The following is a 24,412-nucleotide window of genomic DNA, read 5'->3' as shown; positions in this document are numbered from 1 at the left end:
TTATTTTGGGGGAGAAGGATGAGCATATATTTTTAAAGGGGATTCGCACACAAAACAACTGAAAAGCAGCCTCACCCACGTGTTTTGTGCTTGCATTTATTTGTCTGCGTTTTGGGTGTTTTGACGTCAGTGCTATTTTACAAAGCACCGAAATGCTTCCTTGGCTAATCTGAAGTGTCACTTGGTGCCGTTTGGCATCACCACGTTACACAGCGTATGCCCAGCTCTTATGACACCAACGCAATAATCATGTAAAGGGTTTGTGTTTTGTCAGTTGTTAACTGTCCATGAAGCAGAAGCTCAGGATGGATCAGTGCAAACTGAAGTCGCAAACGTAATAAATTTTGATAGGTTTTTTATACAGCAACTGGGTGAGGGATGTGCCGTGTTTAGAGGGATCACCACGTAACATCCAACACAGTGTTTTACGGGCCCGCACTCAAAACCACAATGCACCACTCTGATTCCTGCCATCACATGCCAAGTCCGAAATTTCAAAGAGAAGGGGGGTTAAAATCAACACAAGCTACACATGAACTCATATAACACACAGCCCGCGCACACCTTCCCTCTCTTCAATTATTGCTCAGCCGTTTCACTCTGTGTTTGTGCAGCTCTCTTATAATTCTGGATCACGCTTACTGTTGGCTCGGTGCAAAACTCAGCTTGGTACACCCCCCCCCCCCCCCCACCCCCACCACCCCCCCACCCCCACCCCCAGTACCGTTGTGTTGCTTTTAAACTTGCACCTTTCACTGGATGTGCTGTGTTTTTTCATTGGCTGTGTTGATGTTGAGCTTTGCTTCTTGTACTTGTCGTTCTGAACAGGACATCACACATGTACATGCAAGTCCATATTCATTTTTCACTCTCCTTTGGGGACACACATTGTAAAGTTTATGAAAATTTCCACAATTTCTTTTTGTACATGTACAATGACAATAAAGGGCTATTCTATTCTATTAACACCCATATTAATAATCTCCAAGCACCTCTGGAAACTGCTTCACTTGCACACACCTTAAAACTGAGTTATCACACATCCTTTTTTAATCCATGCTGTATCGAGCACATTAAAGACACAATGTTAACACAAGCACTCACTCAGACATGGTCCTGATCACTGTCTCCCTTGCTGCTATCACTAACCATTTGCTGTTGCACTGGTGCTTGCTTTTTTCTTTATTATTATTTTGCTGTTTTTCTTTTAATTAATTTTTTTCCCTTGTGTTCATTGTAATCATGACCTCTCGCTGTTTTAATTTCAGATTTGCATATCCACTTCCACTCCTTCCTCATTTGCATACAGCAAGAATGGCGAGCGGGCATCCCACAGACAAATTCAGTTTCATGTATCAACCAGACACGCACAAGAGGTACGGGGCACGCATGCACACACACTTACATGCGCGCGCACACACACACACACACACACACACACACACGAAATTTCGTGGCCTGCATTCACAATAAGCAGGTAAGTGGAAATGAAGAGCGTGCACTTGAGGTCTTCTACGGTGTGGAGAAGGATGCCTTATGGGTCATTATCTGGCACCTTCAGCCGGACCATTTTCCCCAATCTGAATTGATTACTGGCCCCACGTCTGAAAAACCCAGAAGGTAGCGCCTTGTTGGTGCAGTGGTGGGAAAATAAGGCAGGTAGCAGCAGTGAACCAAAGCGGAAACCAAAGCGTTCTTTTTCAATTGATCCAAGCATTCTTGTGCCTTTGTGTCAGAACTTGTGCATTTTTCTTTTAAATCCAAGCAGTCTGTGTTTTTAAGTCCATACTTATATTGAGCCTGCTTTGAGGTTGGGGAGTCGCAGTGCTTGATTTTGTTGCATGCCAGCAAAATCCTTCAGCTGGATGCCGCTTTAAGAATCTGACTCTGGGATTATGCGTGTGGTGAGTGTGCTTGATAATGGTAACAATTTTCTTTCCAGTTTACATGGCTTATGTCTCTTTTCCCTCCATTTTCCCCTCGTCTTTTCTTAACTCTCTCTCTTCTGTTTTCCACTTTCTATGTTTCTTTCTCTCTCCTAGTAAGAACAGGTTATCTTCAGCTATGAATCCAGTCTACAGCCCTGTCCAGCCTGGAACTCCATATGGAAACCCCAAGAATATGGCCTTCACAGGTAAGATGTACACAGACGTACAGGTCTGTCATCTTCAATACTACTGAATACCGAGGTTTAAGCTGAGATATGCCTAACAGAGTTCTGATAGGACAGAAATGCTAATATAACATTGTATTCAAGTTTGTGGAAAAAAACATTGTTTCTATTAACATCCCTACCAGTGACTCCAGCAATCAATTATGCAGTACAGTAAAAAAAAATCTAATTATATGATCTCTTGTATATACACTTACTGGCCACTTTATAATAGAACTTGTTTAGCTGCTTTTTTTTTTTACAATGACTACATGTCATTGTTAGGATAACCTGTTGAAGTTCAAACAAAGCATCACAACGGATGATTTAAGTAACTTTGAACATGGTGTGGTTGTTTGTGCAGTCTGAGTATTTCAGAAGCTGCTGATCTACTGGGATTTTCCCACACAACCATCTCTCACGTTTACAGAGAATAGACATTTGGCATCAACAAGACATGAACAGTGCCTCCACAGTCACCAAATCTCAGTCTTGTAGAGCATCTTTTGGGATGCGGTGGAACGGGATGGCATCATGGACGTGCAGCTGACAAAATTGCAGCAACTTTGTGATGCTGTCATATCCATATGGGTCAAAACCCGAATGTTTCGTTGTTGAATCTGTGCTACAAATGCAAAGGGAGCAAAGTGCACCTAATAAAGTGCCCAATGAAGTGAGTTTGCAAGAAGAGATAAAAGGAAAGAGACAAAAATATCAGCCATTGGTAATCTTGGGCCTCAAAGGTTATAATAGTTATAAAGTTATAGTACACTGAAATACTGAAGTGAAAGCTACTGATCTATATATATTTTTAAGATGGAACTTTTAACTCCTCTTGTGCCCATTTTTATTTTTGTGATAAAACCAATACATGATTGAATGCATTCAGTTAAAGGGGAAAATCCAACTTGTGGTGTTAAAGTTAGATCGTGGCATACATGTTTAACTGGAGTGTAGCAACATCTGTTGTGTTAATGTATCATCTGATTCAGGACTCTTTAATTGGTGCTAATGATGAACTGGCAAGAAGCTGTTTCTTTAATATAACACTGAATTGTAGTGTAAATGCAAATATTTTTTCTTCAAAAAAGGTGAGAAATGTAAAAAAAAAAAAAAGTTTCTTTTAAATCTTCATGATTTCTGTTTGTTTTTGTTTTTGTTTTTTTTCCTGACCACAAACACATCCTCCAAATCAGAAATAAAAACAATGAAGATTGATGACTTACTATTTTTTGATTTTTCCGGAACCAATCTGTAAATTTTTAAGTGCTCATTATGCCGCGCTTTAATTTTATGCATGCGTGTGTCTGCTGTGTTGTTAAATCAAACGGTATTCTTTGCATTAACAAAATAAACACAGGATGTTGTGTGATCGTGATTAACATCTCGACCGTCTTATAACTGCGTTTATTGGAACTGTTACATCCGACCGTATCTCAACCTACAGCAGCCAAAGCTCGATATAGCGGAGGCTCAAGGCTACAGAACAGATCTGCGAGACTGTCTGCCAATAATAGCAAAGAGTGAGGAGAGAACAGCACTTAGCTCGCTTACACTCCCTCTCTTCACTCTGTGCTGCTTCTCCCCTCCCCCCCCCCCCCCCCCCTTTTACTTCCATCGTCTTTGTCTCGCCCTGTCGAACCTGCACCTTTTTATAAGGAGAAGCTTTTTCGCAGGTCAGATTGACTTTTTGTTCGCTCGACACGTAATTTATGACGCACGGGAGGATGCGTGGTGCATGCGTGCGTGCATCCCTCGCACGTGTCTGCAGGCATTGCTAATGTTTCTGAATTTGTCTCTCCTCCCACACCATATTGGCAGGTGTGTCCCGTCTGCCAAATTGGTGTATGTAAGACGCATTCAGCCAACTGTGTTATTGGTGCAGACATTTTTTTAATGAGCGCCATCTGTGCACATCCTGCTTCAAACCAAATACTCCCCTACCTGTGTGTCTGTGTGAATAAGTGAGCGGGTTGGGGAAAGGAGGGGGACTTCAGTTGTGCGTGTCTGCGGCCCCTCTGCTTGATGTTAAGGTTTCTAATATTTTCTGTCTCGCCTGTGGCGTCTTGCAGGCTATCCAGGGGGGTATCCTGCTACAGCTCCTACCTACACCAACCTGTACCAAACAGGCAGTCCTGGGTATCCACCAGGTAAGCTCTACTCTCCTCCCCATACACAGAGAGCTCATATTTAACAAGGTAATATCTTGGGAGAAATTGTCAGTTTAGAGTAATTTTCAGAGTTAATTAGAGGGCTCTTTCTCTTTTTCTAAGAAGAAGAATAAAGGATAATTGCACTACAAGGAACCATTGAAGATGCAAGACAAACACTGATGAATTCAGACAAATCATTATCATGCAGCTACAAGTATTAAGCTACTAGACTGTTTTCTTCTGCCTGCCTTTGCTGGGTTGATTTATTTGCCTGGTTCTGCCAGAGGTTTCTTCATGTTAAATTTTTTTTTTCCTTCCCCCTATGAGCGAGCAGTTAGTGAGAAGTTTGATTGCTGGTTTTTACTCTGTATTATTCTAGGGTCTCACCTCATAATATAAAGCACCTCAAGGCGACTGTTATTGTGATTTGGTGCTATATAAATGAAAATGAATTGAATTGAATACAAGATTAGAATAGTTAAAACGTGAGAAACGATTTATATTAAGGCAAAGTAATGCAGAATGGAAAACAAATGCTTGTACAAATAATTTCTGTCATGCTTCCTTTGGCTAAGTAAGTAACAGTAACATCGACCAGGCTCAAAATACAAGGCGGCCACATCACATCCACATGGTGGATGTGATGTGGCCCAAGTAAAGTAAAGTATTTTACTTTACTTGGGAAAGTAAAGTAAAATACAAAATATGGAGAAAATATATGTAGTTTTAGTAGTTTAGTAAAAAAAAATGGTATTCTAAGTTGCCTGATGAAGTACTGATGGGCCTGTTTACTGACTGTGTGTGCATTAAGTCAACACGACGGTCTCACAACAGTTTATTAAAAGCTTGTGACATTTCAGTTGTTTTTGTTCCTGACCACAGTTTCCTCATATCTACATGTAAACAAAGTGAAAGATTTTTTTTGTTTTGTTTTGTTTTAAGAGAACTAGATGACTACATTTTTTGCCACTCATGCTATTTTTAATTCAGTTTTATTTATATAAAATCAATTCATCACAACAGCAGCCAAGAAGCGCTTTAACTTCCTTAATAAAACTGCTCTGTTAAGTTTAGCCAGTAAAAGCACTTTGTTTGGGTTAAACTACAACCGCTGCCACTTTTTTTTTTTTTTTTTTTTTATAAAGACTTGTTGGTTGTCAGGGTGATGCGTCCTCGCTGAAAGCCTCACGACAGCATACGAGCTGCAGGCTGCTCCAAGGGTAATTTCTACTGAAATACAAGAATTTAAGAGGAATGCTGACTTTAATGGAAAAAAAATGTGACAATTCATGTCCGTGTGAATAAAATAACATTTTAAAAAGTCTTTTCTCTCATTTTACCACGAGACCAAGCTGGTTAGGAGTGGTTACGCCCACACGCAGAGTGAAGCAGCACAAAGGAAAAACACTAACATGACTTAAAATGACAGCAAGATTACAGGAGAGAACATCACACTGAGGTGGAGTTAAATGGGTACATAAATTCACAAGCCCTTTTTTCCTAGCATACGTGCCTTTTCATCCCTGCATTGGTGAATTTGAGTCCAGTGCTATTACTGTTTCTAGTTTGCTCATTGTGAATTCTGCCGTGATGCAGAAATGATCATTAAAAACTCAGAACCGAGTGTTTGTGAAATGCCTTGAAAAGCCTGAACAAACTGCGCCTCCAATTTATCTTAATAATTTTCAGAAATGTTTTCGTCTTCCTGATGAGTAATCGGTAACCGCGCAGTCTGGCAGCTGAGTAATGTGAGGGTGTGAAATGAAAGTTAGTGGGTGTTAAGGTTAAGGTTGTCTAACACTTAATGTATTGAATAAATTACACACTGATGACATTTTAATTTAAAGAGGATCCATCACTTCTACTGCGGCTCTGCAGCGCTGCGTAGAGATGCAATGAGTTTGTCCGTTTATGATGCGTGTTTAACCTAAAGCAAATACAGTTTCCTACATATTTAATGGTTATCAGAGTCACGTGCGGTTACAATTAAGTTACGAACCAAACCGTGCTCATAAAAATTGACGGAGCATTACCATCACTCATGCAGTTACAATGTTGTTTAGAGCTCCACACAGACTCGAGTCGTTTAAAGGCAATATGAATTAAGTGGTGATCTCAGCCTAAAGGGGCATTAATGGCGAAGGAGTGGGAAGCTAGCCAGTAGCAGCTGCTAGTGCCCATATAGCAGCAAATGCATGCTCTGTTGGGGTTCATTGTGTGGTCCCCTCAGCAGATGGGACTACAGTTGTGCTTTCCAGATATGTATGTATAGATGGTTTAGGTTTGGTGATTGCAGGCTTTCTTGTAGTCCAAGCGTAAGAAAAAAACATTATTACATTGTTTGAAAGCATTAAATTCATCGTTCTGCTCATTCGGGATATCAATTTTTCAATCTTGTGCAGATTTGTGGTAATAAAGGTAATTATACAGTAATGCAGTTTGATCTGAATGGGGGTAGGCGAGGAAGGAAGTCAACCAGGATTGCTTGACGTTGAGCAATTAAATAAAACGGGAACAAAAACAAGCAAACAGCACAGAAAAGATTAAAAAAAAACCCCAAAAGAGTAGAAATGGTGAAATGAATGGGACTGATAATGAGCTCAGGGAAAAATAAATACGTAAATGATTTGTAGTGTCAGCAAGATGTTTTTATTTAATGGAGTCTTTGAACGCATGCATTGTTACTGAATTCAGAGATAATGATAATGTGATTTTATAACAGCAGTAAAGATGTGATATATAATCATGCAAGAATCTATTGATTGCTTTAAATTTTGATTAAAATACCTTTCAGGATAAAAAATGCTACTGGACGTATGGATTAAATTTAATTTCCTCAGCAGGGAGCGAAGATAGCGGCTGAAATTGTTTTCTATTGTCTTAAATATTGAGTGTGGTACTCGAGCAGAGAGGGTGGGGGTTGTACTTTTCATCTGTGCCGCTTTTGAAGCTTCCTCCCCTTGTTCCCTCCCTGAGTTTGTTTTCTGTCTTTTGGAAGTCTAACCAAATATCAGGTATGCTTTGGCAAAGCTCTGTCAGCTTTGTTCCAGCCGAAACCCGAGACTCATTATCAGGGTTGTTTTGGTTTGGGTTTTTTTTTGTTTTTGTTGTGTGTGTGTGTGCTTGACTGCAGATATCTTACCCTTTACTCCACAGTGGTTAATTTATGGGGAAATTAAAATGTTTAGATTTTGTATCAGTGACAACAATGAATCGGCCAGACATGCCAGCCTCCGTCTGATTAGAAAACGTGTCTTGGTCATTATTTCTCAAGACCGCTGAGGAGACAAAGTGTTTTCTATCAGCAGGGCTTTTGTGTGATTATCACACACCATTGTCCTTTAATGCCCTGCATGCATGTTAGTGCAAAGAATGAATGTGAGAGCGTGTGTGTGTGTGTGTGTGTGTGTGTGTGTGCAAACACACACACACACACACACACACACACACACACACACACACACACACACACACACACACACGCACACACAGACTTTTAGCCACAGAGCAGCTCCAGCATCTCTTTGTTCCCTTGTCCTTGTGTGAGAAAAGCGCTTTCATAAGCTCCACAGCAGCACCAACTAGCTAGTAGCATGTTTGACCTTCAGGCTCCTCCAGGTGGCGGCTCAGAGGTACTACACCCCCAGAGATCAGAGCGGACATGAATGCAGCGGTCTGAGCCAGATTCCTTTACTGTCCCCAACGTCACGCTTTTCATCCAGTGACGTAGCGTCAGCTACAGGGGGGATACTATGTGAAATGGTGTTGCAGCTCTGCTGTGGTTGTTGGTTTCAGCGTATACTGCAGAATATAATCTGTGAAAAAACCTGAAAATACCTCACATACAGTCAGTAGATGGCTTTTTCAATACACAGTGCAAAGCCCCTATCTTCAAAGCTCATGCTTAAACTGGATAAATATACATAAACTGTCAGCTTTATTGTTTTGATATTCAAATCCCTTCAAAAGATGGCAGTCGTCCCCATCTGGTGGATTTTATAGGAAATGCAAATAATGAGATGTGAGGACTAGTGCTAAAAGGGTGAGTCTGTACTCGCTTTGGTTGCTGCTGCTCCCCCTAAACATAGAAACACACACAACAATGAAATGTTTAAGGTATAGAGTTACTCATAAAAACCCAGTGTGAGAGCTCAACTGACTAAAAACAGTGTGGAGAATTCTCATTATTCTAATGTGTTATTGATGTGTAAATAAGAAACTCTCCTAGATTTAAGAAGACCTCTTCTTGGTGAGCTGGTGAATTTATGTTGTATTTCTCTTTTCTTTCGTTGTATAGGATATACTCCAGCAGGAACTCCATACAAAGTGCCCCCCACTCAGTCAAATGGAGCCCCTCCTCCTTATACTCCCACCCCTACCCCGTACCCGACAGCTATGTACCCCATCCGCAGTGCCTACCCTCAGCAGAACCTATACACACAGGTGAGGATGTCTGGAGTGGCGTTTGTTACTTTAACTGTGAAAAATGTTGATGGGGTTTGTTGCTGCAGCTGCTCGGCTGCCATAACCGTTTAACGCAGCCACTCCAGTAAATACATTTGTGCTGCCTGCTCAGTCTGCGTCGTTTTACTCTGTATTAAAAACAATTAGGCGAAGCGATTTGTGACAGTAAATGGTCTGTCACATGGCTGTTGATTCTCCTCGTTTAAATTCAGAGGACTTATCATGTTCATAGGTAGCTTCTGTTCTGCAGAATTGGACTGTTGAGTGAAAAGCGCATTTCTCCAGCCTACAGGGACACTGTTTGGATACAGAACATGTCACTCTCTACCATCAGCGAGGGCTAAAGAACCCTCGCTTTATTTTCTAATGTCCTTAGACAACCGTGACCTGGATGAATGAAAACACAGACATTCGACGTTGGCTGATTTTTGTTATGGCACACTTTAGCTGGTAGTAACACGCTTGGTTATCCAAAAATGCGGGGAAATAAACATTTGCTATTATTAAATTAGAAAACAGATTGAATTGAACTTCGTTTTGAGATTCAGTCGCACACAATAAAACAACAATAAGGCAATCATGTTGTTGTTTTGTAATTTGGTGCTTTGAAAAGTGCAGTGAAAAGAAGAGACGGCTTCAATTTCTGTCCATTTCAAAGTATTGTGTTTCAGTCTGTTTTCCTTGTTCTTGTAATGCAAAATCACTTGAAGAAGTTTCTTCTGCTAAGATGTTTTGTAATCATTGAAGGTTTTCCGATGTTTTGTCCTGACAGGGAGCGTACTACACCCAGCCAGTGTTTGCCGCTCAGCCACATGTGATCCATCACACCACCGTGGTGCAGCCTAACAGCATCCCCTCCACAGCCCTCTACCCGGCCCCTGTTCCTGTACCTGCTCCTCGCAACAACGGCATGGCTGCCATGGGGATGGTAGCTGGGACAACCATGGCCATGAGCGCAGGTATGAAAGCAACTGTGAACTCTTTCCATGTGGGCCTAATATGGTACCAACATAACGACTGTTCTTCACTCTCGACCATAATTTGTGATGGCTGTACTGGAGGAGACACAAATCCCTTTGGGGCTCTGTTATTGATATTATTATTACTGCACTGATGAAAACTTTTGAATTTGTTTGCTTTAAAAAAGCTATAGCATTAATTAAAGGATCGTTTTCTTCATCTTTGCCCTGAGAAGGTAAAGAAAAATGAAAATGTGTGATTTTGTTGCCCACCTGTGATGGGTGAAAGTGTAATAGCCCTGATAGTATCTGTGAAGATGGTGCAGGCCAATGCGTGTTGGTGTATTTTAAATGTTTATAGCAAAGACCCTTTGTTACCTTTTTAGTCCTACCTCAAGTCCCTGGACTTAAAAAAACATTTTATTCTTTATTTTATTGCCTTTTTGCTGCAAAAAACCAAAAAGAAGTGCATGATGGGTAGATGCAGCTCAGGTACAAATTGATTTTGCATCCTTGTTGGTGTTTTCTTTGTGTAGGGACTCTGCTGACAACGCCACAACACCCCCCAATTGGAGCACACCCAGTTACTGTGCCAACCTACAGGCCCCAAGGGACACCTGGGTACAGCTACGTACCGCCTCACTGGTAGAGCCCATCCATCATGTAAGTATCTCCCCTCCTGCTGTTTCAGATCCTCCTCTTTAAGATGTTTCTGTGCTCCATCTGGTGGTTCCTCCTTTTCTTCCCCTCCTCTCCACCTTTTCCTTTCCTCATCTCGTCCCTGTCTCTCTCGACTTTAACAAACTGCGCTGCCTCGCCATTTTTTTCCCCCTTCTTCCCTCAGAGGTCTGAGGCAGTCTTAACTCAATCACCTATGTGTGGCTCTGCTTTTCTTTCCTACCAGATCTGGAGTCCACCATCGTATGCAACTGCTCGAATCTTACCGCGAGCTCCCATCAGTAATCACGGGAACTCTGCATCTGTCTGCAAGAACAAAACTAAAGTGCAACAGCCACTTTACTATCATTGTTATTATGCGACATTCTCTAACATTTTTACAAAAGCTGCTTTTTCTTTGTTTTCTTTTTCTTTTTTCCTTTTCATCTGCCAACCAATCATTATCTTATTTTGTATTCTTATTTTATTTCATTTCCTCATTTTCCTTTGCTGTGTCTGTCATTGGAACTCCAGAAGGACTCTTGACCAATCACGGGTGTCGAGCGCTCCTGTTACTGTGTTGTGCTGGTGTGTGTGTGTGTGTGTGTGCGTGTGTGTGTGTGTTTCTGCCTGCTGCAACTCAGCTGGCTGGAGAATATTGGGCACTTATTCTTCTTCATCTCCATCGGTCACAAAGACTTATTGACTTATGCTGCCAAATTTTTTAATGACTAGATATCAGCACAGGGTTTCAACACAACTAGGATTTTAGTTTTACAGATTGTTGATTTTTAATGTTCCTTCTTTTTGCTACACTCAGATGAGTTACCTTACTTTGCAGTCTCTCCCCCCAAATTCTTCCTCATCCTTTTTCAGTTTGATCTCGGTCGTCTTCCAGTGTAGCTGTGTCCAGCAGTAGTTTGTCATCCCGGATGTTACCCCTCCATAGGAGTGCTATGAGCACTGACCAGCCATCATGTGTAATGCTACGCGTCACATTTTTTGTCCGCTTTAGCATTGTACCTAGTGCAAACATCATGCTACATACTATGCAGGCTGGTATGTTGTGACACTATCAAAATTTTATCCTAGCTATAGAGGACGTTCCTGGGTGGTTTGGGTCATGTCAGCTTTTTTTCTGTGGTTAGAGTAGGTAAGTACATTTAAAACCTTAAAAAAATACAGCTATACTAACAGTGACAACAGCTTGGATGGTCGTGCACACTTTCTGACACACACACACACACACACACACAGGGGCTCCTGTTGTGTTTTGGGAAACGCCGTCACTTAGTGGCGCTTATTGTACAGTACCTCCAGTTATGTTTTAGCTGGTGGACACGCACACTCACTCACTCACACACACACACACACATGGATTTCTGGGGTGTGCATGGGAGACACAGCCAGCAGTGATGGAGTTTAAAGGGATCGGTGGTGATGTCGGAGGAGAGCCGGAAGGAATGAGAACAGTAGACAAGATGACATATTCACAGCTGTCATCTTAAGGTACAAGAGAGTTAAGTTTGTTACATCTCGCCTGCAAGGAGGTGCACAAACAGACGGCTCTTTTGTGCTGTATGTGATGCACATTGATTTTTCTCACTGTGAATATATCATCTCGTCCTCCTCCTTCCATTTTCCAGACGAGGACTAATAACCAAACGGCCTGCAGATGAGAGCCCAGACTATTGAATTTTTTTTATTAAATAATGGACGTGTCAGATAAATATCATTGGATAGATGAATAGAATTCAATCTAGTCCATCCGTCTAAATGTTATGCACATCACAGCCTTCTGATTGGACGCAGTCTGTTAATAATGTGCTCAGCATAAGGTCCATGTTGCAGCACGGCTTTTTAGGATTTATGTCAGAATGATACCGTACCTTGTCATGTAGCTTAAAGTGCCCAGTTACGCTTGTATTCACAATTATTTTTTCCACTTCATTGATTTTAAAGTTAAACAAATTAAAAACAACAACGGCAACATGTTTTTAGTCACACATTAGTTCCCACAGTGCTTCAGCATCTTTGTCGTTCTCTCTCTGAAACACTCGGTTTTGGCTCCTGGCTCTTGAAATCCGCACTGTACCCAGACTGTATAAAAGATGGATGGATACTGTGACGTCTTATGTTTGTTTAAGCCCCATTTTGCAAAAGACTGGATGTTACAAGGAGTCGTGGGTCTGACTGGGAAACTATATCTTATTGGTTTTTGATTGGCAAGTCATTAGCCCATGGGCAACCAAATAATCATCATTTTAAAAAAAGAAATAAATAAATAAACTCACCAAGATTTACAGAACAGACTTTTTTGTTCAGTGTGACTCAAAGTGAGTTGATGAGCCCATGAACTTCTATAGGACCGCAGGTGTTGTTGCAGCCACAGCTATCGCCATCTGCTGGTCTTTAGATAGAATGCAGATTTAAAGGAGTTTGACAATCAAACTTGGTCACATTCATAACTAGATGCTCCTCTAAGAGCCATCAAATACTAACAGAAACTTTTGGCTTCAGCCAGATTTTCTCTTCTCTGAACTTTAATGTCAGGAAATTGAAAATATGACAGTCTTGTTTGATGGGTTTTTTTTGGAATTATTTCATCCATTTCTTCTTGTGTTTTTATGTTAGAAAGAACAAATTTATTGGTAATTTGTCTACAGTCAAATACAATACAGATCGAGTAAATATTTATACCTGTGCACCATGCTAAAATGAAACATGTAGGGTTCATTATTGTTGTGGAGACAAATGTAATTCAGCAGAAACTGATCATTTTGTACAAGAACTCAACAAAAAGGTCATAATAGGCGAGTAGGTGGGGTGTTTTGTTTTGTTTTTCACTTCTTGGTTTCTAGGCCAAGATTATGGCTGTTACATAGTGACATAGATATGTAACACAAGAAGAGCCTGGGCTACAGCCAAAGCATTTCCATGGCAGTGTTTTCAGGGAGAGAATGACTCCATTCGGTGAGAACATTGGGCTATGTAAGCAAATCTAAACACAGATACGTAATAGCGGCACTTTAAGTCTTTGTGTATTGGTCCTCGTCAGTGTGGGGTAGTCGTGATCGTGGTGGGATTTACTTTTAGGTGAGGCCTGTGGCATTTTTTTCAGGATTTACAAGAAGAAAAAAGCTCAAAGGAGAACTTCACATTCCTGTGAGGGTAGATTGGTCTTTTTAAAAAAGCATTTAGCGCACGGGTATGTGGATGAAGTGGTTTGATATTGCAATAAAATAAGAGGGGAATGCCTCCAACTTTAACGTACAGTAATTATTTTATCAGCATTTTGAATTGATTTTCTTTTTGGGGGGGGGGGGGTTTAAATAAACAAATGCATATTGTTGTAATCTCTAAATATGGATTCAAGGCTCCGTATGCAGCCGCCTTTCAATAATTATTACAGTTACTGCTAAGAAAAGTAGACATATCAAATTTTTTTGGAGTATTGAATAACATTGTGAGGAAATATTGCACAACATAAGACAAAAAAAAAGAAACTTGACTATACTACTATAATTTAATGCTAAGTAACAGGTACCTAGACTTTGTAGTGCAAGACGGAGGAAGAAGCAATTTATATCCTAATTAAAAATAAAACAATAAGGTCGAGTGTTTGAGGTATTCTTAGTCCAGATGTTTGTACACTAGTATGTTAATTCTCAAGAAAATATCGCATAATTCCGCTGTCGGAAGAAAAGCGCCTACGTTTGGGCCCCGTTTTTAAAGCGACTCTTGTATTTTAGCCGATATCAAGTGGGTGTTATTAGCATGAGAGTGAGGAAATGACGCCGCTTAAGGATCTTGTACATTTTAATTTAAAGCTGGTGAAACTTCACAAGTTCACAAACTACATTTTCTTGCGACAGCAGTGATGTTACTCCATTAGGATTTATTTAACCAACCACTACTTTTTGTCAGTATTTCTCAGTTAAATCTTGTTTCCTTTCTTCTTCTTCTTTCCCTATGGTCAATTGAGCATAATGGGTATGCATAATATTCAGGTGTATTTCACTATAGCATTGGATTTCTAAGTTTAAAAAAACATGCAGTATATTTATACAGCAAGTGGTACAGTAATGTATTTCTAGCTAAGCATGGTTGCATCAGTGTGGCAGCTACTGTTTGTGCTTTTAATATATATATATATATTATTTTTTGTTTTTGTTTTACCTCTTCTGCATCTGTCCGCTTCATATCCGTTTCTATAGGAGGGAGTGGAGTTCACAGAAGGTCTTTACATAAAACTGTGGGATTTCTTATCACCAGATTCCCATTGAAATTACAGACGTTACAATATGTTACAAAAAAAAGTTAAAAAAGAGGATCGTGACAGAACTGAAATGGATGCCTTTAGAATCAGTTTTTCTTTTTTTCTGTCCGTTTCTGTTTTGTGGGTTCAAAGAATTGTATTGAATGATGTCTTGAAAACCCTCAGCCTCTGTGCCCTTTGTTCTGTGCCATATTTCACCAGTTGTTGTTCGATAAATATTACTTTGTTCTCCTAAGTGGTGAATTCTGAGTCCTCGTTGCGTCTGGCTTCATGTGAATCTGTTTAGTTTTGGGGTTTTTCCCGTATTGCTGTCCTGTTTCTCACGCTGTTGATGCATATTGTCTGCCTGACTCTTTAACTTTTGCTCCTCCTCTCTGGGTTTACCCCCGTTTTCACTTTGTGCCCACTCTGCATTCCATTACACATCTGGTTTCATCACATTCAGGGATGCAAAATGATGTCGGATCATATATAGTTTCTGCCCGTCTTCACTCTTAGCACTTGTTTTTTTTGTTTTTTTTTTAACCTTTCTGTGCCAACCTGCCTAAAGTTTGCATCCCTCACCTCCCCGTCTGAACTGCAGAAGCGATGGTTGTTACATCGACGCCTTTTTAAACACTAGATGTCGCTGGTGACAAAGTCTAATGTGGCATCTGTGGCTGATGGCTTTGAGCCTTTTTAATCATTTACATGTAAAACTCACAATTAAATGTCATCTTTGAACACTTTCTCAAATTGCTGTAGGTTTATTGGGAGATAGTTTTAGATGTCTGGACAACCAGAACTAAAAATACAGACCTGTATTTTTGACTTTTTGGTTTTGATTGTGGACCAAAACTCAAAACCAAATCATTTTGTTTTAATGTGGAGACCCAGTGAAGAGACTGGGAACAGTTTCAGTTTTGTTTAGTTTTTTTCCAGAGTGATGAAACTGCTTCCTCATTTCACTCCATTCCTTGTTTCATTTATTTCGATTTGCACTTAAGTGAAAATGGGCAGTTGCACACTTTGCAGCGTTTGGGGACGAGGGGGTGGCGGTGTGCAAACTTGTCTTAATCGTGACTCTGCTTCACCGCTTCATCTGTCAACCTGTAGATTTCCAAACCTCTTTTGCTTTTCTTTTCTTTCTTTTTTTTATCTTGACAGTGAAAATGTGACTAGAAGCATTTCATAACACCTATCCTCTCTTCCATATCCTCTCTTCCATTCCCCCCCTTCTCTTCTTTTGTTGTTTTTTGTTTTTGCCTTGCAGTTGCAAAGTCTTAGTTTTTCACAAGTATAAACTAAAACACTACTATCAAAGTGAATAGTAGGCTCTTAAATGTCTTCAATGTTCTGCCGCAGCTTTTTAATTTCAACTTGTCAGAGATATCTCTTAGTTTGATTTGACACTAAATGTGATGCAAAAAGTGGAAATTCCTTGTCTTCCAAAAAAAACAACAAAAAAACAAAAGAAGAAGAAAAAAAAACTGCTTGCATCCCTCTGGATCAAGTACGATGAACAACCCCATCTTTGGAAGTTTTAGTTTGGTACCCAGTTTGCACATGCTATGGTATATCTGTTACCGTAAGGTTGTGTTTGAAACTGAAGCCCAACGTCTGTTCAGCGTTGAGAGAAGTGAATTGTATGTTAGCTATTTGGTCCAGAGTGAAGGACCTGCGTCAGGCTTGTGATATGAAGTGTAAATCTGTTTTCTTTTTTTTCTTTTTTTTAATTTCCTCTTTTTTTATTGTTTATTTTTTTTGTTGTTGAGGATTTTTTTTTTTTTTTTTTAAAGATCAGTTAGTGATCTTAGTACTATAACTAAGCCAAGTTTGTAATTGTATATTTACTGTAAAATGTAGAACATTGAATAACTATTAAAATTTTCCTATAAAAGGAAGACTTATTGTGTGTGTGGCCTTTTTTCCTGGTTGTGTTGTGATGATATTAATTTTTTTATTGTTGGGTATATTTTATAAAACACTGCTTTTTGAGATTCATCAAAATATGCACAAAGAGAGAAATCAAGTCATAAACCCTCACCTAATTCTAGTGTTTTATTCATCATGATTTTAGCAGGTCTCAACATTACGCAAGTACAACCTCAGATGAAAGCCATAAAACTACGTACGCCCTTACTGATTCTATAGTAATTAGGAGGGTAATTAACTGCCACATGCTACTAATCAAGTCCACTCATCAAATATGAGCACAACTATAAACGCAGAAGTTTTGGCAGTTTGCTGGCCTGAAGCATTTAGGTGTGTCACAACACAGTGCCAAGCAGGAAAGATGGCAGCAGTGGAAGCAATTGTTGCTGTGCGTTAGTCTGGGAAGAGTTTTAACTTCATTTCCCAACAATGTTAAGTCCATCATTCACAAGTGCAAAACATTCAAGACAGTTGCAAGTTTTTCCAGTCCCAGCAAATTCACTACTTCCAGTTTTCCAAAACCCCATAAACCACAAAATGCTCAATTTAAAAAAAAAGAAAAAAAAAAAAAAAAAAAAAGGAACAAAAACAAATTGCATGTGAAAAAAATGTTTATCTTGTGTATGCAGATTGCAGGCAGTGAGCAAGAGCTTCTTCATTTAGAATGAGTATGATTTATGAATTGGAGAAGTGAAGTGCAGATGTTTGGTCTTAATGCACGAATTTCTCATCCCAGCTGTCAAGCACAGTGGTGGAGAGGTGATGATTTGGGCTTGCTGGGCACCTTCATTATTTCATCCATGAACTTCTCTGTAAACCAAAGTATTCTAGAGTCAAATATGAGGCAACTGAAGCCAGCTAAAGCTTGGCTTAAGTTAGGAGATGGAGCAGAACAATGACGCATCAACAAATGCCTGCAAAACCTCAATGAACTGAAGCAACATTATTATATCCCCCATGATAATCTTAGAGACTGATTGGCTTAGTTATTGCTAGAGGTGGTTCTACAAGCTGTTGTATTATGGGATGCACTCAGTTTTTCACACACTGCTGCATTTTAACCTAAAACGTTAAATAAATGCGTTACAGGTCATGTGTTGTTCATCTGAGGTTGAACAACACGTGACCAGATCATTTTTTTCTCGTACGTCCTGTTGCATCACACCTTACAATTAAAAGAGGGGGTGTTTTCTTTATGACTGTATTTCTCTGCATGTCCAAGCAGATAAAAAGAAGGGGAAAAAAACCACCTGCTTATGTTTCTGGAAATTTTCTCCTAAATTGGAGTAATGGGTGATGATCTAGCTCGCTTTGTTGTACTAAGCTCTGGGTGTGACTTTTTGTAGCTGTAGATGTCTGCATGTGAACAAAACTAATCTTTGTCTTACTATACTTCCCATTTCTATTGTGTAACTCCTCAAGTTAAAAATGGAAATACACACAATTGTAGCCATAATAGCAAATAGCGCATTGTACCTTCTGTTTTTGACGTTAATTTCTCCTTTTCGTTTCGTCTTGATGCTTTTTTTTCCCTCCCACAAAAGTACCTTCAAAAAAGTGGAAGAATGAGAGAATGAGGATGCGTTATTTCCCGTGTAGCAAAAAAAAAAAAAAGATAGTGAAAGAATGCTCAACTCTTTCACTTCTCTGTAAGCCCACAGAGATCTGACTGGCTTGAGCAATACAACCACCAGTCAGGCGTGCACTGAGCAAACACCGACACCTCTTTTATGCACAATGCCCCACCAAACACACACACAAGGCCTTGAGTAATAAGTGCACATGTGTACTTGTGCACAAGGGAAAAAAAGATGTGTCAAAATATATTTGGGCTTTAATGGTAATGATCACGGTGACCATTGCAAATCCAAATAACTGATGCCTTATTAGGAATGTTGATTCTGTCTCTCCTCTTCCTGGAGAGAAACACTTGCATACTGGTCACACGCATGCATTTATGAGTTTCTTTATTTATCACTATTTATTAAGGGAAGAAAGATGTCAGAACATACTTGGATTCTAAGTTTCCAAGATTCCCCCTGTCATAAATTGTGAATTAACTTAAATTAACCACACTTTATGAGAAGCTGAGTTTAATTTCACTTGCCATATCCATGTCTGATTATTGCCAGACCTGTTAAATCAAGAAATCATTGAAACAGAACCTGCCTGACAAAGTGAGGTGTGCTAAAAAAAAAATCTTAAAAGGCAGAACATTGTCCTACAGTCTTAAGAAATGAAGTCAGTGTTGTCTGTTAGTCCAGAAATGTGTACAAAGCCACTTCTATGACTTTGGGAGTCCAGCAAACCAAAGTGAGAGGCTTTATCAACACATGGAGAAAACCTGGAACAGTGGTGAACTTTGACTCCACCCATCAAGGAGATATCTAAAATACATCTAAAGAACTGCAGACCTTACTCATTAGTTGTTACTCTGACAGTTAAGGTGAGTTCTTAACTCAACAATAAGAAAGAGACTAGAAACTTGAACTTTGGTGGCGGTAGTGTGATGCTCTAGGGCTGCTTTGATGCTTCAGACCTGGATGACTTGCTGTAATTGATGGAACCACGAATTCCGCTCTCTCGACCAAAGTTCCTCCACAGCTGTGTGAAAGTCCCATTGCCAGTTATCACAATTTTTTAAAGGTTATCTTTGTCTAATATTAAAATCTGATTGACAATCCGAAACATGTATATGTGACAAATATGCAAAACACTAAGAAATCAATAAATTTGGTTTGCATACTCCACTGTGTAGAATAATATGTTGTGCAAAAAACATATAAAGACTGTTTGTTTCTCATAAGCACTTTAAACAAGCCTAAATCGTAAGGTTTTAGTTGTTCTTCTGACATGTTAAAATACTGACTTTACAGCTGAAGTGTATTCACTGTACAGGTGATTCCTCGTGCTCAGGATTTCATGCACTCTCTGTCGAGCAGGCTCTAAAAAACCCACCGTGCAGGTTCACACCTGAAGTGATCATTTATTTTAGTGATGCTCTTTGTTCCCGATTAAAGTAATTCTTCCAAGTTAATTCAGGTTTACATCTTCAAAACTTTCGTGTTTCTCTTTCATCTGCTTCCAGTTCAAAGGGACAGCTCACAGCTAAATCAAATAAAGTATCTGCTGGCTTGGAGGCCAGTGTTGGAGACTGTTAGCTTTATCTTCAGTGTAATGACACCTGATGGCACTCGCCTCGTTGTGCTCAAATCGCTTTAAACGTAAAATCCACTATATGAGTGAGGTGGTGCGGTTTTCGTGGGATGAAAAATAGAGAAGAAATCTGTAACTTTAATTTTGAGGATGAGGTGTTCTTCTAATATACTTTGATTTCTTATTTAATGAGAACTACTTACCAAATATCAGCAGAATTAATATAAATGCTTGTATTGATGTTTAATCGATACAAGTTCAACAAGACTGGCATTTTGTTTCTACCCTCCAAGTTTAGTATGTAGCCCACTGATTTGTTTTAAATCAGTAGGCTACATACTTTAAAACATTTAAAACGTGGATCTTTCAGTCCTCGATAGCTCATCGCCAATTATTTCAGAAAGCAGCAGCAAGGCTGCTAACGAAAACTAGCAGCCGTCACATGTTCCACCAATCCTTGCATCCGTTCACTGGTTTCCAGTGGAATTCAGAATCCACTTTAAAGCTGTGTTATTAACATTTAAAGCTCTACATATTGCAGAGCTTCTAACACTTTGTCGATGCAGTTGGCCTCTCTGATCGTCTAACCAGGGCCTTCTAACTGTCCCTCACTCTAAATTTAAAACCAGAGATGATCGTGCTTTTGAGGTTGTAGCGCCCAAACTGTGCAGCCTTCCTCTGTCCATCAGGTCAGCTGACTCCGTTATTTGTTTTAAGCAACTGGTGAAAACTCATTTTTATAGCTTATCGTCTCCTTAATCCGTTCCCCTTGATTTTTGAGACCATGCACCGGTATGTTGGAATAAATGCCTGTCTTTATGGCTGACTGTGTGTCTGTGTGTTTTTAACATGTGCACTTATCGTTAGTATGTGACTTTTATTTGAACTGTGAAGCACTTTATAACTGTGGTTTGAAAAGTGAAAAGTTATTATTGTGATTATATGCTTCAAATAATTAATCAAAGTTAATACACACTGTTTGAGCTGATTTTAGACGAGTTCTTGAAGTATGCACCAAACTGCACATATCTCCCAATTATTTTTGTTGCTCCTTGGATTTGAAACAGAAGTTACAACCTAGTAAAACCAGACAGAGGTTTAAAAAGCTTTCTGTTTCTCTCTTACAGCTTCAAGCTGTAACTAGACTAATTTTTCTTTGTGAAAGAAGATAACTGAGTGGGAATGCAATTAAACCTATCATGTGAAGGAAAACGATGCGATACTGTGAACAGAAAGGTTCCAGTGAAAATATCTCATGGGAGAAACAAAGGTGTAAAATGCTTGTTATATGAGTCATCCACCAGAGATATTTTTTACACATAATTCTCCCCTCAAAGGGAGATGCAATCATTTCCAAATTTTATGTGATGTTAGATAACAGCTTTTCATTTTGGTGAAAGTTGGGTCAAAGTCAAGGTCGCACCAAATGTAAAAATCATTAAAAAACTTGTAAACCCATAATTACCTGCAATTTTTATGGATCATCTTCACATTCACAACAGTATAGCACAGTGGTGCATGCCTTGAATCTATGAAATGCTGTGCAGTATTTCTGGCTGTCATGTCACAGCCATGCTGTCCCACCTCCAAGCTTAAACCTACTGCCTCTTTAAATTATTACGAAATGTGTCGTCAAAGTTTTGAGCAACTTCTTTTTAAAGGGAAATGAGCTCTTCTTCTCTGTCTCCACACGTCTGGATTTCAACATGACAAATGAGCTCATTCGGAAAGACGTCCGCTGGATGCGAGTCAGCGGCGACATGCTTTTGCTGACCATTTAAAAATCGAATCGTCTAAATGACTTGTTAGTATTTAATGTATTCATTTAATCAGTGGCAGGGAGACTCAATCCTTCATTTCAGCTTTGGCTTTTATTGATGTTACATCTCTTATGTTTGCAACAGTCCTACAGAAATGTGAAAAAGAACATTTCCACAGGTCTCCATGTAGTACCCTGAAAAACAGCTTGTGATTCAGTAGCTTATAGAACTACTTTAAGCAGCAATAACTTAAGACTGGTTTATTTGCTTATGAGCCTCAGTCTCTCACATTGATGTGAAGGGATTTTGGCTCACTCTTCTCATTTCATTAAGATTTGCAGGGAATTGTTTATGCACAGCTCCCTCGGGTCTTTCCACAGACATTTAACACGGGTTGAGGTCTGGACTTTGAGTGGACTGCAACACCTTGTTTCAGATTTAATCCTGAGGATTATTGTCCTGTTGCACGTCTCAAATGTGGCCCAGCTATATCTATCAGACAGATGCATACATTTGAATCAAGAATGCTTTGGTATACAGAGGAATTCATGGTTAACTCAAGGTGCTGTGGTTGCAAAACAAACCCAAATCTTCACCCCTCCAACAACATGCTTGACAGTTGGTATGAGGTGTTTGTGCTGATACGCTGTGTTTGTTGTCTCCAAATGCAGCGCTGTGCATTATGGCCAAACATCTGTACTTTTTCCAAACTTAAGGAATGCTACCACATTGCTTGTAGTGTGAAGAGCCTTTCTCCTGCCTGCTCATCCAAAAAAGTCATACTTGTTCAGCCTGTTTTTGATTCTATTGTCATAAACTTTAACATTTAACATGCTAACTGAGGCCTGGAGATTCTGAAGATATTGGATTTTCTGCAGGTTCTAAAGATTTTCTGCAGTCTGAGCATTGCTTCTCTGACCTTGAGGCAAATCTGCTGGGAAGATCATGGCACGGTTTTAACGCAAAATACAAACTTCTGCTTTCATGGAATTTTTTACACTTGCTGGTGATGAATTATTCAAGTGCACTTCATTAGCAACACTTGGCTGTTACTTACCCTCTTAATTCCTTTGGAAGTGGTAATGGTGTACTTAGTTTTTCACAGGACAGCATAAAGTTCTGTGATAACATGACTGTATTTTTAATTCATGTCTAATTTTGTGGCAGGCTGATGGCAGTCAATTTTGAATATAATGTTTTTTTCTTTTTTTCATGCCTTTTTATCTTAATATAAGACAAAAAAATAATGGACCTCGCGACCCATTGTTAGTCAGTGGTGCTACCTTTGGTCGTTATCCACATGTACTGTTTATTGGTTTGGGTAAACCTGCAGTCAACTGAGACTGAAAAGGTCACTTGGATAAGTGACAAAACATGAAAAGAACACATGAAGAGAATCAACTTTTTGGGATTTTCTTACCTGGATAATCGAGCATGAATCAACACATCCTTACTGTACGTTTCCTGTGACTGCCACAACATGTAAACATTCAACCCCAATACTGTGGTTTATAATTTGCATGGCTTGCATACACCCTGACAAAAGAGTCTTCTCGTCTTTCAGCCTCTCCAGAGTTGTAAATGAACAGAGGGAAATCTGGCTTCACAAATACAGAGGGGAGTGATTCGAGAACACAAGAACGAGCACGTCGTTCTTCCCTTATCAGTACAGTGACATATTTTTCCACAATATTGGATTACAGCCAAAATTAATTTTAACCGAGAGAATAGATATAAACGCCATGAAGAAGGAATCCATGTGGGCGTGACTCACCAGCCACAACACCTGAGACAAAAGTACATAATGTGACTTTTTGGGTGATAACAGAGTCCAGCTTGACAAAACAGACATTTGAATAACCTGGTTCAAGTGCCTAAAACAACAATTTGCACAAAGACTGGTAAATAGATGCATGATAATTTAGTGTTTTCTGCTTTGTTTTTCTGTTCCTTATTTTAAGTCTCTTTCTTGTACTTAGTTACCTATTTATATATTTGTTATCAATTATACAGTCATTGATTACATAGTTGCACTGAAAGTTTATCATCTTCTTCGTCTTATCTTCTGCTTCATCCTGTGGTGGAACATATTGTTACAAGAATAACTTTAGCCTTCATGCACTTCTTCTTATCTCTTCCTGTGTCATCTTTGGGTTATGATAAAGCTACACATGGGCATATTTTTTAAAACAATACTTTTCACATGAAACACACATAAGTTGACTTGTAATCAGCCAATGAAAACCAGGTTCACTATCTCAATATGTGGAACTAGGGACAAAAAGAAGTGAGAGCCACTGGTCACTTTGGAGCTTTGCCAAATTTATATCCAAACTTCGACACACTCAGTGGGAGGCATCTTATCTTTTATGATGACAACCTGGTGCTGAGCAGGACACAGCAATGTTTACAATGGCACAATAAAATTAACCAATAAACCTCATAGAAGTTCAAACAAAAATGATAAGAAGTGACACCTCCAGTCATGTCCTGTCGCTCTTTTTAGTACAGACCAAACACCTGCCATTGAACTCAGTGAGCTGCAAACACACTCAAAGGTGCTGGACTATGGCAAGTTCTCTGGTTGAAGCCCTTATAATGTTAGAATTTTCCTCCTGGGAATTAACTGTTGCTTAAACATCGTTACCTGCAGTAAACATTCACTGCTGTGAACAAGCTTTTGCCCCTTTTGTGATTTACCCCCCCCCCCAGATTTGTCACATTCACATGTTTCAGCTCATCCAGCTAATTATAGTATTATACTAAGTTAGCCTGGGTAAATGCAAAATGAAACCTAATAACTGGTTTTGCCACCCTTGTCATTCCTGCCAAGGGTGGCAAAACCAGAACTGCAATTAAGTGCGAATAACTGGCAGTGACACTTTCATTGTGGAGGAGTTTTGACCCATTTCCTTTCA

The 24,412-nt window shown here is 39.5% G+C and overlaps 1 protein-coding gene across 2 annotated transcripts in view; it reads left to right on the top strand.

Annotated features, from left to right (window-relative positions):
- Positions 1-18,161, top strand: part of fam168a (family with sequence similarity 168 member A) — a 42,576-nt gene extending 24,415 nt beyond the window's left edge. Inside the window, exons 2-8 of one of the 2 annotated variants that reach the window (XM_085184533.1) lie at positions 1,269-1,376; positions 2,043-2,134; positions 4,225-4,302; positions 8,603-8,748; positions 9,542-9,728; positions 10,265-10,391; positions 10,633-15,953. In XM_085184533.1, the coding sequence (XP_085040659.1) occupies positions 1,315-1,376; positions 2,043-2,134; positions 4,225-4,302; positions 8,603-8,748; positions 9,542-9,728; positions 10,265-10,377 (678 nt within the window). In that variant the 5' untranslated portion in view covers positions 1,269-1,314 and the 3' untranslated portion in view covers positions 10,378-10,391; positions 10,633-15,953. Of the gene's footprint in view, positions 1-1,268; positions 1,377-2,042; positions 2,135-4,224; positions 4,303-8,602; positions 8,749-9,541; positions 9,729-10,264; positions 10,392-10,632 lie in introns of both variants that reach the window. The other variant, XM_085184534.1, reaches the window with a different exon arrangement.
- Positions 18,162-24,412: the final 6,251 nt, after the last annotated feature.

This window comes from Neolamprologus multifasciatus, chromosome 14 (assembly GCF_963576455.1).
Source record: "Neolamprologus multifasciatus chromosome 14, fNeoMul1.2, whole genome shotgun sequence".
Lineage (NCBI taxonomy): Eukaryota > Metazoa > Chordata > Actinopteri > Cichliformes > Cichlidae > Neolamprologus > Neolamprologus multifasciatus.
Note: the sequence above shows the minus strand (reverse complement) of the source record. Positions and strands in the feature narration are given on the sequence as shown.